Raw genomic sequence first — 19293 nt, 5'->3', positions numbered from 1 at the left:
TTGCTACATGCTACTTTCAACATATACATAGCCTGCAGAGACGTGTACTGTATGCTGAGGGAGAGCCGAGGGAAATATATATTTATGCGGGGGGTACTCTCTCACCAGAAGAGGGCATTCCGATTCTCCCTGAAAAAAGTTGCCGTGATACACGCGGAAGTGTTAACTACTCAAACGCTTGCATTTCTGTTCTATTTGGTTTCAGCGACGAGGAGAGATAATAGAGGTGAAAGGGGGGATGTTCATACTGAATGATTTTGGTTTGTTTAACGAGTTAAACTACCGTTAGCAGACCCTTTTGAATTTTCCTCTGATCAGGTAAAGATTCTTTAGGTGAGAATTCCCTGTCAGTCATCGCAAGATTTATTTGTCACTTTTCACTGGGGAGATCTTCTGGTGTTCACAAAGCCTCTTGGGCAAATCGTTGTTTGAGCTATATGCGATAATGGATGGATAGAGAGTGACGAGAAAGTATCAACTGGAATCTTTCAACTGTCATGCTTATTTTTGAATTGTCATTTATGACTTGGATGTGGCATTGTTTACTCTCTGTGGCGCTGTTGATATTGGACCCAACAATTTTACGCGGGAATTATATGCACGGATATGATAGAAAACTAGATCGGGATTTTCGTCTGTCGTTGGGAATAGTGAGATATGTTCCATGGTGAAACTAAGGGATTGACACACTGATACCCCTCTGACTCGCTTAAATTCGGGGTCAGCGACGGGCAGGTGGGTGTTGGAATCGGCGGCTGCGCGCAGTGACTGGGGTCGTGGATTAGAACCACACCGTTTGAGGAGAGCGCGTGTCATGCGGACTCGGGTGTCGCACGCTGGAAGGCTTTAAAACCTGTGGTCAGGAGCTGACAGATAAGCGGATATGGGTAAGTAGGTTATATGTGCATGTAAATGTACCATATCTGCTTCATGTAGGGAAAACGAGAGTAAGCTAATGCGTCTTTTCCCTAAAATTCACTCACACAATGCCGGTAACGCGAAAAGATCTGGGATGTTCAGATAAAAAAAAACTATTATTGCAATTTCGAGATTTTACAAAATATTGATAATTTGTAAGTGTTATAAAATCAAATTCAGCACACTCTTATCGTTTTGAATAGCCATGATGTGCCCAAAACAGTCAACAGTCAGAGCTGCAATATGGTTCGTTTTTTCTCTCTCCTTGCGGTATTACATGCGATGAATGTCTTTGTGAGATTAAGAATTGGACACATAACAAATATGCAAATATACCGTTCTAGTTTTAGCCTGTGATTGCATCTGAAATAACTGTTCCGTTTATAAAAAGCTCTATGGTCGAATGCATCCGTTCATTAGCTTATGTCTGGAGCCTCCTATTTCTTCTTTACTGCTTTAAGAAGCAGACTGAATCCGGATCATTGATTGGGACTGGAATGCTAATCATGTTTTATGTTGGATGCAAGTCAACTTCACAAAGCGGGGTCCTGCATAATTACCGACAACCCGACCATGGTTGTGTTTTCTTTCATTTAATGATCTAACGTGTCAGTGGTAGCCTATGTCCAACAATAACCGAGAACAGATCATTTGAGTTTCATGAGTACATATGCGTTTTGTATTTTGTATTTACTGCTTTGCAGCAGCTACTCTGCCTGGGGTCCTGCAAAATTAAGGCAGTTACTTACAATTAAAAACATTGCATTACATTTCACAACTGATTTCACAACAGATTAAGTGTGTGCACTCAGGCCGCTACTCTACCACTACATACTACTACACAAAATCAATGTACGTGTGTATAGTGCGTATGTTATCATGTGTGAGTGTGTATGCGTGTGTCTGTGTTTCTCTTCACAGTCCCCGCTGATCCATAAGGTGCATTTTTATCTGTTATAAGCTGTAATTTTTATCTGTAGTTCGATACATTAAGCTACATGCAGATTAATTACGCAGATAAACTTTACTCATGAGATCATCATTTTGCTTTGCTATATCAAATCATACATATAGGCTTGTGTCGTGTGTGCACCTGCTCTTTGTTAAGCGGTGAAGACAGTCTGTTATGTTCTCTCTTGCTCTTTGGTCGTTGAGAGCCGATTGGGAAGCATTTCTGTTATTTGACCTGGCATCTACAATAGGCTTAATGAATGCAATATGGAGCGCGAACAGACTGCAAATGGTGCATCAAATTGTGTGAGCATGTTCGCTCAAGTGTGTGTGTGTGTGTGTGTGTGTGTGTGTGTGTGTGTGTGTGTGTGTGTGTGTGTGTGTGTGTGTGTGTGTGTGTGTGTGTGTGTGTGTGTGTGTGTGTGTGTGTGTGTGTGTGTGTGTGTGTGTGTGTGTGTGTGTGTGTGTGTGTTCGGTGCGTGTGTCTATGCATGTGGTTGCTTGAGTTTATGACTATTTAAATCATCAGTATGTTTGTGTTGACAGTTCATTTAGGCCTACGTGTTTTTCTCTCTGTCTTTGCTACCTCTGTTATTGTCGCCCGAGGTATAGCCTAATCTCCACAGCCTTTATTTAACTTACACAGATGGCCAAGTGCACTGGCTATGCAGTGCCATTAATTGTAAGGTGGCACGATGTATCGACCTACAGTAGGCTACTGCACTGCATCGATACATTGCTTACCTAAAAGAACATTGGAATCAAAGAGCCAATGAAATGTATATGGGCTCAGTTTTAAATTGTACACTTGCTCTGAAATAACAATAATAATAATTCTAAATGCTCACATATAAATATGACTGCACATTATTTAATAGTTAGTTTTGCACTAGCCTGTCCACTCTTAGGAAAAAAAAGATTCTGGATAGAACCAATAAGGGTTCTATTGCTTGCTTCATACATGGCACCCCTAAAGGTTCTATATAGGACCTTTTTATAGGGTGCTTTGATCAGAACCCCAGGGGTTCCTCACTGAACCATTGGTTCCATATAGAAGCCTTGGGTAGCATATAGGGTTTTCTATGGAACCAATTTCAGTTCTATATTGAACCTTTAGGGGTGCCATATATGAAGCAAGCATTGGACCCTTATTGGTTATATCTATAATCTTTTCTCTAAGAGTTTAGTCTATATAGATATAGCTTGAGCACTTGGAATTGCTAATGACAATGCAGGATGGATTGCATTGATTGTGCTTTTTCTCTCTTCCTTAGGCAACAGGCAAAATACTCGTCTACTTGTATTTTAATGCATTGTTTCCTGTTTTTTGTTTGTTTGTTTTTTTATGAATAAGCTTTTCAATCCAACCTGGTCTCAGAGCATTTCATATTATTCTGTATGTAAATCCGAGACACTCCATTTAGTGTGATATGTCACGTTTCATATGGTATGTATTCATTTGTGGATGTCCATCACCCGTTTCGTATGACTTGTTACTAATTACAACTCACATTATATGTTCCGAATTTGCATAACGTACAATATTTGACACATTTGCAAAACATACTATACAAATTAGCGAAACCTTTGAGATCTTACTCATTTTAACTAGGTGGCTAACATTAGCTAGCTGGCTAACATTAGCTAGACTAGGGATTAGGGTTAGAGGTTAGGGTTAAGTTTAGGAGTTAGGTTAAGGTGTTAGGGTTAGGGGAAGGATTAGCTAAAAGGGTTAATATTAGGGTTATCTAAATGGGTTAAGGTTAGGGTTAGGGAAAGGGTTAGCTAAAAGGGTTAAGGTTAGGGGAAGGGTTAGCTAACATGCTAAGTAATTGCAAAATAGCTAAGAAGTAGTAAGTAGTTGAAAAGTTGCTAATTAACAAAAATGTTAAAGTTGTCCGTGATGAGATTCAACCTCACAACCTTTATATTCATAGACATTCCCAATATATCCCTGACCAACCACCCTACTTTCGTTTTTGACTTAAGTAACCATCTGTCTTATGTAACCATACCAAACATAACATTTGCTATGTTATATCTAGTCTATGAGACCAGGCTGTTTCATCATATCCCCCATTTGCACAAAATACTTGCCAGCTTGCAATACAATATTTCAACCTCTAGCAGATGCATATGTATGGTCTAAAGTTTATGGGGAGGAGAGCACATTCTCACATCAAGTACATTTTTTATCAATGCCAACTTTTGTGTGAACTGGCACACGCACATTTTGGGGTAAATTTTGTATGTATACTCAGTTGAGGCCCCTGGGGCATCATTTATCAAAGGGGTGTGGGGACATAAAAGACTCTAAAAAGGTTTTGAACTTGATGGGAAGTGTGCGTATCTCCACGCAAATCTCAAACCATGAGTGCACACAACTTCTAGAAGGTTGATCTACTGTATTGCAAGAAATAGGCTTATTGTTTGTTTGGGGAAATGGTAGGTGTTTGATGCACTGGAATTATAATAATGGTAGGAAAAGCATTAGATATAGACCTGATGATAAAACAGATGCATTTGCCGTAGGTAAATAGATTGCATAGCAGCATATCATCTAATGTGTTTATTTAACTTTTATTATAGGCCTAAATCATAATCATATCGCAGGACATGTCTCTCCTTTTCTGACATAACATAAATGTAAAAGTTAAATGTTTAAATTATTCCCACTACAGAAATAGTAGGCTACCATTTATCAATCGCTCATTCAATAGCAAAGCTCGAAAGTACTGTACACTGAACGGGAATATAAATGCAACATGTTACAATTTCAAACTTTTAACTGAGTTACAGTTCATATAAGGAAATCAGTCATTTGGAATATATTCATTAGGCCTAAATCTATGGATTTCACATGCCTGGGAATACAGATATGCATCTGTTGGTCAGACACCTTAAAAAAAGATAGGTGGCGTAGATCAGAAAACCAGTCAGTATCTGGTGTGACCACCATCTGCCTAATGCAGCGCGACACATCTCCTTCACATAGAGTTGATCAGGCGGTTGATTGTAGCCTGTGGAATGTTGTCCCACTCCTCTTCAATGGCTGTGGGAAGTTGCTGGATATTGACGGGAACTGGAACACGCTGTCATACATGTCGATCCAGAGCATCCCACACATGCTCAATGGATGGCATGTGTGGTGAGTTTGCAGTGGAAGAACTGGGACATTTTCAGCTTTCATGCATTATCAAACTGAAACATGAGGTGATATCGGCAGATGAATGGCACGACAATGGGTCTCAGGATCTCGTCACGGTATCTCTGTCCATTCAAAATGCCATCAATAAAATGCAATTATGTTCGTTGTCCATAGCTTATGCTTTCCCATACCATAACCCGTGGGGTACTCTGTTCACAGCGATGACAGCAAACCGATCGCCCACACGACGCCATACATGCTGTCTGCCATCTGCCCAGTAAAGTTGAAACCGGAATTAATTCGTGAAGAGCACACTTCTCCAGCGTGCCAGTGGCCATCGAAGGTGAGTATTTGCCGACTGAAGTTGGTTACGATAGTCAGGTCAAGACCCTGGTGAGGACAACGAGCATGCAGATGAGATTTTCTGAGTCAATTTCTGACAGTTTGTGCAGAAGTTATTAGGTTGTGCAAACTCACATTTTCATCTGCTGTCCCTCTGGCTGGTCTCAGATGATCCCGCAGTGGCCATCGAAGGTGAGCATTTGCCCACTGAAGTTGGTTACGACGCCAAACTGCGGTCAGGTCAAGACCCTGATGAGGACGATGAGCATGTAGATGAGCTTCCTTGAAATGGTTTCTGACAGTTTAGTGCAGAAATGATTCGGCTGTGCAAACCCACATTTTCAAATGCTGTCTGGGTGGCTGGTCTCAGACGATCCCACAAGAGGTCCTGTGCTGGTTACACGTGGTCTGCGGCTGTAAGGCGTGTTGGACGTACTGTCACATTCTCTAAAACAATGTTGGAGGTGGCTTATGGTAGAGAAGAAAATATTAAATTCTCTAGCAACTGCTCTGGAGGACATTCCTGCAGTCAGTATGCCAATTGAAAGCTCCCTCAACTTGAGACATCTTTGTTCCAAGTATCTTGGCAAAGGAGAAATGCTCACTCTCAGGGATGTAATCAAATTTGTGCGCAAAATATAAGAGAAATAAGCCATTTGTGCGTATGGAACATCTTTTATTTCAGCTCATGAAACATGGGACCAACACTTTACATGTTGCGTTAATATTTTTGTTCAGTGTAAATAGAACAGTACATTGACAGTATGGGACGGGTACTGTTTTGCTGTGCGATAGGTTTAGGAGCACGACATCAAAGTCTATTTAATTTCAGAGCCTATAGGCTACAAAGGCAGTATAGAAAAACTCAATCATGTATTGATAAACAAAATGTTGAATAACAATTTGTCTTTCGCCTTAGAGGTGTGGGTTGTAGCATTTACCTTTTAATTTGTTTGAAAGGACAATCAATCTTGTAGAATGCGCAGCCACTGTTTGGAACTCGCTAAGCAGCATGCATTTTTTATTTGGATATGTCACTAAAAGGTTCTGCCCACACCTCTACAGAAATCACATTTTCCATAGATTTTTTTGGGGGGGGCAGGGGCTTTCATGGCCCAGTTCCACATCTCCAAATCATACAGCAAATAAGTCGTTTTTTTATTAACAAAAAAGGTGAATGGAGGGCGTTTTCTAGTCGAGGTTGTAGCGCTCGTTTTACGACCTCACATATAATATGGTTCTGATTTATCAATGAAAACATGCCTGTATGTTGCATGTGACAGTTTGATAAATAACAATAATTTGTTGCGCACGCAAATCCTAGAACCTCCACGTACGGCAGAATTGAGTAAGAAATGTACGCATGGTTGATAAATGAGGCCCCTCGAGAGGGCATCAGGGCAGGGGTGCCTCTGAGAGAGGATGTGACAGAGTCATCAATAGTGTTGTGAGTGCTGGAGGTTGATTGGTTATTCTCAGTCACTCCAACCTGACGGAACCTTTCCCGCCAGGGGAAATCAGAAAACAGACACAAGGACAAAACAACTCTACACTCACACACGTCTCTGTGTGCGTGCACTCGCTTTTGGATACTGGTGTATTGAGGAGAATCCACCACAAACTTTCTCTTCATCCAGTTGCCCTTGTTTGTACTGTAGACCACCTACTTCGGTAACTGCAAATAGCCAATGTATCTGCTCTGCATTTCTGTGATTACACAAAGACATCTGTGTATCCTCAGAACATTGAGGCAATACACACAGGACAGGAAGTGCTGGTTCCCAAGCACCAGGGAAATTGGACTGCTTCGGCTGGCTAGTACTCATCTCAATGTTAATTGGAGACTAATAGGATGGCTTAGGCTGGTCTGAGGGGACGTCCTTCCCTAAGCATTAGGCTCGTATCCAGACACAATGTGGGCATGGCTGCGCCTGATAGCAGTTTTGTTAATGGCAACAAAAAAAAACCACAACAATCAGCCACTTGGGTGTTCAAAGATCATAGCGTAGTGTATATTTGCCAAGCTATGATTTATTTATCTTGACAGTGGGTCAGCTTTGTGCTCTTCCTCTCATTCTTTGTTAAAGTTTAAAAACAAAAGGATCCAATATCCCTGCCATCTTAGTTGTGTTGTGGCAATCTTAGTAGTAGTGGTAGTAGTATTGGTAGTAGGAGTAGCAGAAGCCGAGAGATTATGTTAATTATAAGGGGATAAGTAGTAAATTGACTTATACAGTTAATCCTAGCATGGTAATCACAATAAAAATCAAAGGTGTACCAAGGATATGGGGAACAAACCAAGGATATGGGGAACAAACCAATGATTGGAACATGGATGTTTATGGCTATGCAGTTCAAGGGGAAAAAATAAGTCTAATAACTGAAGTGGTAATAGGGGAGTGTTAGGAATGAAGAGGTGATATATAGTTAATCGGCTGATATGGTAACCAAATGGTAATGATTAGGGAAGTATGGTAGAGAGGTGGTAATCGATACACACAGCTCATGAGTGACACCACTGAAGGCAACCTATGTTCTTCTCTGAATAAGATAAGAGTTATATGAGGAGAGGAAGATGGCTTAGTGAATCATTAGTGCACATCATTAGTGCTCATTAAACCACACATAGTGTCAGTCAGGGCATAAAGGTGCCTAATGAAGAAGGCTCAAGCTAAAGTATGTATCTCACAAGCTATGTTAATAAAGCTACACATCTCTTAGGAGGATGTTCTGATGAACACACAATTTGTTTAAGCCGCCCACACTGCATCACATGAAAGACATGGAAAAACATGCAATGACATTTTCTTTACAGTAAATAAACAATGTTGTGTTCTATAATGTTGACTTGCCTAATTAGAGTTTAAAAAAATACAAAACTTTGTACGTTTTTGAAACACAGGAATATACATGTTTTGATTTTCTGTTGTACTGATATTGTAACAAATTTGACATGAGTAAAAAACACTGCAGATAGAGAAATCATTTGTTAAGCTTTTGATCAGCATTTTCCTGTTAGTAATTTATCTACTAGAGACTAAAGACTAAAGAAAACAAAATAATTGATGGAGGACCTGGTTCAATCAAAAACTGTCATACATTATCTTTAGAATCCCAAGGTTTTACACACACACACACACACACACACACACACACACACACACACACACACACACACACACACACACACACACACACACACACACACACACACACACACACACACACACACACACACACACGCACACACAGAGGGAGAATCAATCAATAAAATGTATTTTATAAAGCCCTTTTTACATCAGCAGTTATCACAAAGTGCTTACAGTGCATTGGGAAAGTATTCAGATCCTTTTACCATATTTTATTACGTTACAGCCTTCTTCTAGCAAAAAGTTGTGTATCAATCTACACACAATGACCCATAATGCCAAAGCAACATTTATTATTATAATTTTTTATGCAAATTCATTAAAATTTTTATTTTTGAAATATCACATTTACATAAGTGTTCAGCCCCGTTACTCATTACTTTGGGAGCGATTACAGCCTTGCGTCTTCTTGGGTATGATGCTACTATGGGGAGCTTCTCCCATTCTTCTCTGCAGATCCTCTCAATCTCTGTTAGGTTGGATGTGAAGCGTTGCTGCAGGTCTCTCCAGAGATGTTCGATCGGGTTCAAGTCCGGGCTCTGGCTGGGCCACTCAAGGACATTCAGAGACTTGTCCCGTTGTCTTGGCTGTGTGCTTAGGGTCATTGTCCTGTTTGGAAGGTGAACCTTCGCCACAGTCTGAGCACTCTGGAGCAGATTTTCATCAAGGAATAAGGATGCTTGCTCTTTTGGGGTTTTAAGCCGGGTATCTGTATACTGTACATTAATTAATACTATATGCCTATGGATTCTTGAAGAGTAAATACATTATGTGTGCATCATAGGCTTAGTTCAACTGTCTTACCTCATCAGAACCCAAAATATGAGCTTGTTTTACTTCAGTGTTTGTAATTTAAAAAAAGATGGAAACAAACACTGTAGGCTCAAAACATGGTTAAAACTATACATTTGATATCATGGATGAATTTGAGAGTGGTTTCATTTCTCCAGGCCCGTTCCTCAGCTATTTACAAAAAGAGGGGTGATTGCTTTTGTTATTGTTTCAACTAAGAATTTGATCTTTAAGCCTCAAGTACGGTCAAAGGCATTTTATTCTATCTCACTGATACTCTGGGTTCATAATTTGTTCAGTTTTGCAACACATCTGAAACGTTAGCATGCATACACCATCACTGTCACATTTCCCATCATAGAGGAACATCTAGGATGATTGGAGTGTCACACTAACCACGTTTCCATCCACGGCTTTTATGTGAGTAAAGTCATACTGTGTAAAAAAACAAAAACAACTATGAGCTATATTAAACCACACATTCATCCTACTTTTGGATTAAAGGATGTTAACCAGGTATTACAGGGGTTTAGCCCAGAGAAAAGAGCACACAACCAGTGGATGCACTCCTCAATAGGAAATCAATGCATCTTAATGACAGATCGTTAGTGACTCTGTAAGGGGAGTGCTTTTAATGGAAACAGCTCACTCTCACCTACGGACAAAGACCGATTGCACTGGGCACACACTGGTTGAATCAACGTTGTTTCCATGTCATTTCAATGAAATCACGTTGAACCCACGTGGAATAGACGTTGAATTGACGTCTAGGCCAGGTGGGATATCAAACCTGGCTACATACTGACCGTACCATACTGATTCTCATTATCCCCATCAGGGGTTCAATAGTCTGCATCTGCAGTATTTCTTCTATATAATTTCTTGTCCCAAGTAGCAGTAACATTATATCTAAGGACACAGCACAGCATGATCAGATAACTGTTTTTGTCTCTACTTATATTCAAATGGTTAGTGTTCATGTACAGGTAACTACCAACATAAAGTGTCTTAATAGGGAGATGGGCCAACACGAGCCAGAACAGCTTCAATGCACCTTGGCATAGATACTACAAGTGTCTGGAACTATATATTGGAGGGATGCAACACCATTTTTCCAGGAGGAATTCCATCATTTTGGTGTTTAGTTGATGGTGGTAGAAAACTCTGTCTAAGGGCCACTCCAGAATCTCCCATAAGTGTTCAGTTGGGTTGAGATCTGATGACTGAGAAGGCCATGGCATATGGTTTACATAATTTGAATGCTCATCAAACCATTCAGTGACCAATTGTGCCCTGTTGATGGGGGCATTGTCATCCTATGGGGGAGTAGCCATGGTAGCCAAAATAATGGCCTGCCCAGCATTTTTATACATCAAATAAAATAAAACGTTATTTGTCACATGCGCCAAATACAACAGGTATAGACTTTACCGTGTAACGCTTACTTATGAGCCCTTTTCTGAAGTGGCCCTTAGACAGCGTTATACAAGGAGTACCAGTACTGAGTACTGAGTCAATGTGCAGGGGCACGAGATAGTTGAGGTAATATATAGAGTACATGTACTGTAGGTAGGGGTAAAAGTGACAAGTCATTCAGGATAGATAATAATGTGAAGAGTGTTAAATAGTGTGAAAGAGTGAGTGTGTGGGGCGTCAATATGCACGTGTGTGAGAGTATGTAGGGTGTGTGTGTGTGTGTGTGTATTGGAGTATCGGTGTGGTGTGTGTGTGTGTGTGTGAGTGTATGGGTAGAGTCCAGTGAGTATGCATAGAGCCAGTGCAAGTGGGTCAGTGCAAATAAAAAGGGGGTCAATGTAAATAGTCCGGATGGTCATTTGATTAACTGTTCAGCAGTCTTATTGCTTGGTAGTATAAGCTGTTCAGGAGCCTTTTGTTCCCAGACTTGGCGTTCCGGTACCGCGGTAGCAGAGAGAACAATCTATGACTTGGGTGGCTGAAGTATTTGACTTTTTCTTTTACGTGACATTTTTGTACCTTAATCATGGTGGGATGTTAAATATTTCAGGAACCACACCTGTGTGGAAGCACCTGCTTTCAATCCCCTTTGTATCCCTCATCTCCCTCAAGTGTTTCTATTATTTTGGCACTTACAGAACATTTATATATTTTGCTTGTGCACAGCAGAATTATTTAACTCCAAAGAGTTTCTAGAGAACTGACTCTTTATTTGAACTTGGTGGAAGTGAACACCATGATTTACTCAGACCCCTTAACTACTCTCTTATGGTTCAATGTGAAGTGGCTAAATTCTAAATTGATACTCCTCTGGATTTGTATACACAACCGCCAGCTCCTGAATGTTAATTTGCTGGGAGCCGGGTTGCTTTTATGACTTCTCTTGTTTCCCTTAAGCACTGTGGCGGCTTGTGGGAAGACTAAATTCAGACAGAGACAGGTTGCAGTTAAAACCAAATTAAAACCACCATTTTCTTCACCTGTTGAGTACATTATATCTGAACAGTAAGCAGGTAGTGGTAGTCTTGGGTGCTGAGGAATAATTGACCCACATGGTTGATAATAACATGGACCATCATTGCTACCCACATTTAACGTGACAGATGGGTTGTTGTTAGATGCTTTCAGTAAAAAGTGATATTCTCTCAATCTGTCCCTCTCTGCAGGCTCTGCTATGCGGCGCCGCTGGCTGATGGTACCGCTGCTCATGCAGGTGTGGCTGGCTGCATCCCCATCCCTCAGCGAGCGCCCATGCCCCAAAAGCTGTCGCTGCGATGGGAAAATCGTCTACTGTGAGTCAAGCGCCTTTCGTGATGTCCCCAAGAACCTCTCAGGGGGCTGCCAGGGCCTGTCCTTACGTTACAACAGTCTGGCGAGTCTCAGAGCCGGACAGTTTGTGGGCCTCAACCAGCTCATCTGGCTCTACTTGGACCACAACTACATCGCCTCTGTGGACGTACTGGCTTTCCAAGGCGTTCGGAGGCTCAAGGAGCTGATCCTGAGTTCCAACAAGATCACAATGCTCCACAACACCACTTTCCACCCTATACCCAACCTCCGCAACCTGGACCTGTCTTACAACAAACTGGCGGCCCTGCAGCCGGGCCAGTTCCAGGGCCTCCGCAAGCTCCTCAGCCTGCACATGCGCTCCAACTCCTTGAAGAGCATCCCCGTGCGTCTGTTCCAGGACTGCAGAAACCTGGAGTTCCTGGACCTGGGCTACAACCGCCTGCGCAGCATCACCCGCAACGCCTTTTCAGGCCTGCTGAAACTGACTGAGCTGCACCTGGAGCACAACCAGTTCTCCAAGATCAACTTCTCCCACTTCCCACGCCTCTACAACCTGCGGGCGCTGTACCTGCAGTGGAACCGCATCCGCTCCATGAGCCAGGGCCTCACCTGGACCTGGACCTCCCTGCAGAAGCTGGACCTGTCTGGCAATGATCTGCAAGAGGTGGATGCTACTGTCTACCAATGCCTGCCCAACCTTCAAACACTCAATCTGGATTCCAACAAACTGACCAACGTGTCCCAGGAGACCGTGTCGGCCTGGATCTCCCTGACCACCATCAGCCTGGCGGGGAATGTGTGGGACTGTGGCCCTGTGATCTGCCCCTTGGTGGTCTGGCTGAGGAACTTCAAGGGGAACAAGGAGACCACCATGATCTGCGCCGCCCCTAAGGAGGCCCAAGGTGAGAAGGTCATGGATGCCATAGACACCCACGGTGTGTGTCGGGCTACCGCCATCACACCCCTCACAGCCAGCACCCGGCCCACCCCCTCTAAAGGCCCAGACCAGACAGAACACCACCCATCGTACCCCACGCCCCACACCGGAGCTGGGAAGAGGGGAGAGGGATCTAGAGGTGGCCCTACATCTTCAGCTGTCACCCCACCCATGGAACCACCACCTGAACATGAGTTTGAGCCTGTGTCCTTTCACAAGATTGTGGCGGGGAGCGTTGCCCTTTTTTTGTCTGTGGCGATGATCCTGTTGGTGATCTACGTGTCGTGGAAGCGCTATCCCAGCAGCGTCAAGCAGTTGCAGGAGCACTCTGCTGCGGCTCGCAAACGGCGGAAAAAAGCTAGAGAGACAGAGCACACGCTGAGCTCCCCCCTGCAGGAGTACTATGTGGACTACAAGCCCACCAATTCGGAGGCCATGGACGTGCTCGTCAACGGGACTGGCTCCTGCACCTGCACCATCTCAGGCTCCAGGGAATGCGAGGTATGAACCACACCACCCGCCACCCCTTCTAAACAAATCTCTTCCACAGCGAGGCTGAGGTAAATTCTTACACTGCTTTTGATAGATATTAACATATGTGGCTTTTACTTTAGTATCTCCCCTCTTGGATTGACTGTATCTCTTTTTTAGAGGTTAGGAATGGTGTGTTGTGACGGGTAGAAGTTACGCGTCGCTTTAGGATCGCTTTGGGATTTCCTTGAGTAGTTTTCATTGTGTTCAAAGAAGAGTTTCGGTATTCACTTGCACCCTTGTCTCTGTTGAGAGGAAAACGTTGTTTGATGTAAAATTGTGTTGAAATGCAAATAAGTACAAACAATTACATTTACGATCCTAAATAATATCACTAGCTCAAAGTGTGCTGCTGGCTTTTTGTGATGAGTGATAGCTTTTTTCCATGAATTCTGAGAGGTAGTTTCAATTGCTTATTTTGGTGCAGATTTTTTTTCTCCAAAATGGCAAAGGCATTGTTTTGTGTGTGTTTACCTTTATCTCGGGTCTGTTTTTGATGAGCCACTTTGTTCGGATTCGTCCCTGGACACATGTCCGTGATGCTAATGGTCACTGTTATGACAGCAAAGAGGTTCAAACTCCATTGATGATCTTATTCCTGATATAGCAATGACTCACAATGTATTTCCACCTTTGCCTCTCTTTCTTCATCTTACATTCATAATTACAGGTGTAAGTTACACACACTCACACAGACTGTGGCCGTAGTCGTGCCTACTACTTAGTAAAACGGCATGCTGTGTGCTAATGCTTTTTAAAAGGCACTGTTTAGTTTAACAAATGCAGTAAGCAACACATCTCAGCATACTGTACTAGGCTCATCTACACTGATAATGAGTCATCTAATGCACAAGCTGCGTTTATTCCAGCCGTTAGTTCATTTTGGTACAGCATGTCACCTTATGTGATTATCAGCTGTTGTCAAACACGCTTGGGTCTAGAAGGACGATTCTCCTCCTCAATAGTGAGCAGCAAATTCTAGTAGATGAAAGCCGAAATGTGAATGATATCCTGGCAATTAAAGCATACAACATTTTCTAAATGTCACATACTACAAGACCTTCTATTTTCACAAACCCCACATGCCTGCTATTTAGAACACAAGTGCAGGTTTCAGACATGGCCACACACGGCCTCATGGCCACACACGGCCTCACGGCCACACACGGCCTCACATGGCCACACACGGCCTCATGGCCACACACGGCCTCACGGCCACACACGGCCTCACGGCCACACACGGCCTCACGGCCACACACGGCCTCACATGGCCACACACGGCCTCACGGCCACACACGGCCTCACATGGCCACACACGGCCTCACATGGCCACACACGGCCTCACGGCCACACACGGCCTCACGGCGCCACACACGGCCTCACATGGCCACATGGCCACACACGGCCTCATGGCCACACACGGCCTCACATGGCCACACACGGCCTCACATGGCCACACACGGCCTCACATGGCCACACGGCCTCACATGGCCACATGGCCACACACGGCCACACGGCCACACACGGCCTTACGGCCACACACGGCCTCACGGCCTCACGGCCACACACAGCCTCACGGCCACACACGGCCTCACATGGCCACACACGGCCTCACGGCCACACACAGCCTCACATGGCCACACACGGCCTCACGGCCACACACGGCCTCACATGGCCACACACGGTCTCACGGCCTCATATGGCCACATGGCCACACACGGCCTCACATGGCCACACACGGCCTCACATGGCCACACACGGCCTCACATGGCCTCACATGGCCACACACGGCCTCACACGGCCACACGGCCACACGGCCACACACGGCCTCACACGGCCACACACGGCCTCTCACGGCCACACACGGCCTCACGGCCACTCACGGCCACACACGGCCTCACGGCCACACACGGTCTCACGGCCACACACACACACACACACACACACACACACACACACACACACACACACACACACACACACACACACACACACACACACACACACACACACACACACCTCAAACCTCTCCCCACAAACAAACACACACACATTATAGTGAAAACGAAAAAAGGGACCAACACAGCTCTGAAACGTCACAAAGCATTTTAACCTTACTATAAAATGCTAACCTTATTATAAAATGATTAGCTAGCTGCTCTATAGTATGAGTCACTAACGATGTCCAAAGTATGATGTAGAACTGCAACATTTCCATTTACAGCAACATGTCCTCTAAACAAAATAGACAAACACACACCACACAGTGGTACATGTACTACTGCAAAGATGCAGTGTCTGAAACTCCCATAAGGAGTGCCACTGCTTGGGAATGTTTCAAATTAAAATAAACAAATGTCCAGTTCTTTTTTGACAACATGGCAGAGTCTCAACAGAGATAAACTAAGCATACATTTCATTGTAATTTAAAAGTTTCCATGTACTCCTACTGTCTGTTTTGTCCTCTAAGTTGTACCATCTAAAAAAGGTTGGTTTATTTTTAGGATTGTGTTGTTTCTCTCAGATATATGGCATATGGCCTCAAATACGGATCTGAATAAACTGGTCTAAGATCAGTGTTCTCTGTGTTCAATGTGACTGTTAAGCTTTGATAATGTTAAGTGTCTTTTTGTATTCTGACTCTTGCCTTGCCTTGTCTGTCTGTCTGTCTGTCTGTCTGTCTGTCTGTCTGTCTGTCTGTCTGTCTGTCTGTCTGTCTGTCTGTCTGTCTGTCTGTCTGGATTTTGTGGCTTTGGTGAGTTGGCCCACTCATTTGCTTTTTAAAAATATTCTGTTCCTCAAAATGTTAGCCTTACATGGAAGGTAATTGCTCAAAATGGTTCTTCAGCAAGTACAAAGGTAAAAGATACATTAATATTCCACTGCAATTTCAGGTTATTTCCCCCTTCTCCTTTTGGCAACTCATATTTATTCAGGCCTGAAAATGTGACAAGCAAAACAGTGTCTGCTGAAAGGATACAAAAACTTCACATTAAAATATAATGATACTTTTTTCTAACGACATCAGGGTCTTTCCCTGAGGTAATTGTATATTTATTTCTTATCAATATCAAGGTCATAAAGTCAGATTGTGAATTGCTTGAAAGCCAATACACCTCAAGCACTGAGGCTTGCCGGGGGCAAAAATATTCTAGAAAAACGTATAGATGCGAGTGTCTTCGGTCGACAATTAGGCATGTGTGAAACTTCAAACATTCACCGCTAGTGAGAGAACATCTCTGTCATCCTCCTAATCCTGTCTCTTACACACTGCGGTTCTGTGCCATCGCCTTTCGCAGCTCTGTTTGATCCGTTCTTAATGAGGGTGTTAGATCACCGGTATAGCAATCACATTACCTGGAAAGGCACTCTGCACTTATACTCTCTACCTGGCTCTCTCTTCTTCTTTCTTTCTCTCCTTGTCCTGCTCATGTTATTATCTCTACATCTTCCGTTCTTGTTCTCTGGCCTTTTCTCCTATTTTTCCTTTTAAAATATACTTGTACTTATTTAACTTAAGCCTCTACAGTTATTTTATAACATGATTGGCCTCTATTCTCTAGTAATGTATATCCAACTCCAGGGTATGGGTATGTCCTGAATTTGTTTATTCCTACTGCGGCATAGAGAATTGTAGCATATAGGTTTACTTGTATTTCAGTATTTATAAAAGACTATGTGTGTTCTCAGGTACTTTATGTTAATGGTTGCTGTGTCAATTCATGTATGCGCTACTTGCATGTGTTAGACTTTTTGTTGCAGTTGCGTATCTGGATGCTTGCGATTGTAATGCAGACCTTTTTCTACTAAGGACAAAAATAACCTTGTCAGGTTATTGTGGCTGACGGTGCCATTAGAGGCATCCTGTGCTGGAGGCACAGCAGCCTGGAGAGCTGGGAGGCAGGCACAACAGACAGGCAGACAGGCAAGCTGGCAGGTAGGCAGAGGTAGGCTGGCAGGTAGGCAGTGAGATAGGCAGAGAGGCAGGTATAACAGTAGGCTGGCAGCAAGACAGGTGAAAGCGGGTAAGTTTGCAGGGCAGGAAACATAGATGGTAGGGCACTTGGACACACAGACAGAAAAGGCAGTTAGGCAGGCCGAGAAATCGGAAGCCATCCAGACTAGAAGATGGATTGGCAGGGCTGGGTCCACACAGACAGCTCTCCACAGACGGCTGTCCATCCTGTGATCACTGCCACATTTTTTTCAGGGAGATCAGAGGTCTGTAGAGCAAAGTCCAGCAGATTGGCCTGTTTTCCTCTCTGGCTGGACCAAACTGCAAGGCAAAAGTGGAAACAACAGAGAAGAAGTATCCTATCAAACCAATATCAAATCCTTTAACCTAATTAAGACCGAGTCAATTAGTATGTCTGTAACTTATTGAGGCAAGCTGTGCTGAATATATCATGATGTGACACACTACTACTCATAGATTCAATTTTGAGGAATGCACTATATATTCACAAGTGTGTGGACTTCCCTTCAAATTCGTGTATTCGGCTTTTTCAGCCACACGTGTTGCTGACACGTGTAGAAAATCAAGCACACAGCCATGCAATCTCCATAAACAAACAATGGCAGTAGAATGGCCTTACTGAAGAGCTCAGGGACTTTCAACGTGGCACCTTCATAGGATGCCACCTTTCCAACAAGTCAGTTTGTTAAATGTCTGCCCTGCTAGAGCAGCGGTCAACTGTAGGTGCTGTTATTGTGAAGTGAAAATGTCTAGGAGCAACAACGGCTCAGCCGCGAAGTGGTAGGCCACGCAAGCTCACAGAACAGGACCACTGAGTGCTGAAGTGCATAGCATGTAAAAATCATCTCTCTTCGGTTACAACAATCACTACCAAGTTCCAAACCGAGTCTGGAAGCAACATCAGCACAATAACTGTTCACCAGGAGCTTCATGAAATGGGTATCCATGGCCGAGCAGCCACACACAGGCCTAAGATCACCATGCGCATTGCCAAGCGTCGGCTGGATTGGAGTAAAGCTCACTGCCAGTGGACTCTGGAGCAGTGGAAACGTGTTCTCTGGAGTGATGAATCACGCTTCACCATATGGCAGTCCGACAGATGAATCTGGGTTCGGCGGATATCAGGACAACACTACCTTCCCCAATGCATAGTACCAACTATAAAGTTTGGTGGAAGAGGAATAATAGTCTGGGGCTGTTTTTCATGGTTCGGGCTAGGCCCTTTAGTCCCAGTGAAGGGAAATCTTAATGCTACAGCACACACTTACATTCTAGGCCGATTCTGTACTTCCAACTATGTGGCAACCATTTGCGGCAGGCCGTTTCCTGTTTCAGAATGACAATGCCACCGTGCACAAAGCGAGGTCCATACAGAAATGGTTTGTCGAGGGGCCTCTTGAGTGTTGCAGCGGTCTAAAGCTCGGCATCGCAGTGCTGAAGCGTCACTACAGACTCAGGTTTAATCCCGGGCTCTATCACAACCGGCCGGGATCGGGAATCCCATAGGTCTGCGCACAATTGGCCCAGCGTCGTACGAGTTAGGGGAGGGATTGGCCTGGGTGGGGGGGGGGCTTTACTTGGTTCATCGCACTTTGGCGACTCCTTGTGGCGGACCGGGCACCTGCAGGCTGACCTCGATCGTCAGTTGAATGGTGTTTCCTTTGACACGTTGTTGCAGCTGGCTTCTGGGTTAAGCATGTGGGTGTTGAGATGTGCCGTTTGGCGGGTCATGTTTTGGAGGATGCATGCCTTGACCTTTGCCTCCCGACAACATTGAAATTGG

General features: G+C 43.8%; 1 protein-coding gene across 45 annotated transcripts in view; it reads left to right on the top strand.

The window, feature by feature from the left end:
* Positions 1-205: 205 nt before the first annotated feature.
* Positions 206-19293, top strand: part of LOC118385229 (leucine-rich repeat transmembrane neuronal protein 4-like) — a 143805-nt gene continuing 124717 nt past the window's right edge. For 42 of the 45 annotated variants that reach the window (XR_008139332.1, XR_008139320.1, XR_008139331.1 and 39 more), the window contains exons 1-2: positions 368-887; positions 11943-13504. Coding sequence is in view for 4 of the 45 variants with exons in the window: in XM_035772191.2 (XP_035628084.1) it covers positions 884-887; positions 11943-13504 (1566 nt within the window). In the remaining 41 variants the exon portion in view is untranslated. Of the gene's footprint in view, positions 334-367; positions 888-5236; positions 5361-11942; positions 13505-19293 lie in introns of those variants that run through there. The other 3 variants (XM_035772192.2, XM_035772194.2, XM_035772193.2) reach the window with 3 other exon arrangements.

Source organism: Oncorhynchus keta, chromosome 6 (genome assembly GCF_023373465.1).
Source record: "Oncorhynchus keta strain PuntledgeMale-10-30-2019 chromosome 6, Oket_V2, whole genome shotgun sequence".
NCBI classification, from domain to species: domain Eukaryota; kingdom Metazoa; phylum Chordata; class Actinopteri; order Salmoniformes; family Salmonidae; genus Oncorhynchus; species Oncorhynchus keta.
This window is presented reverse-complemented; position numbering and strand designations above follow the sequence as displayed.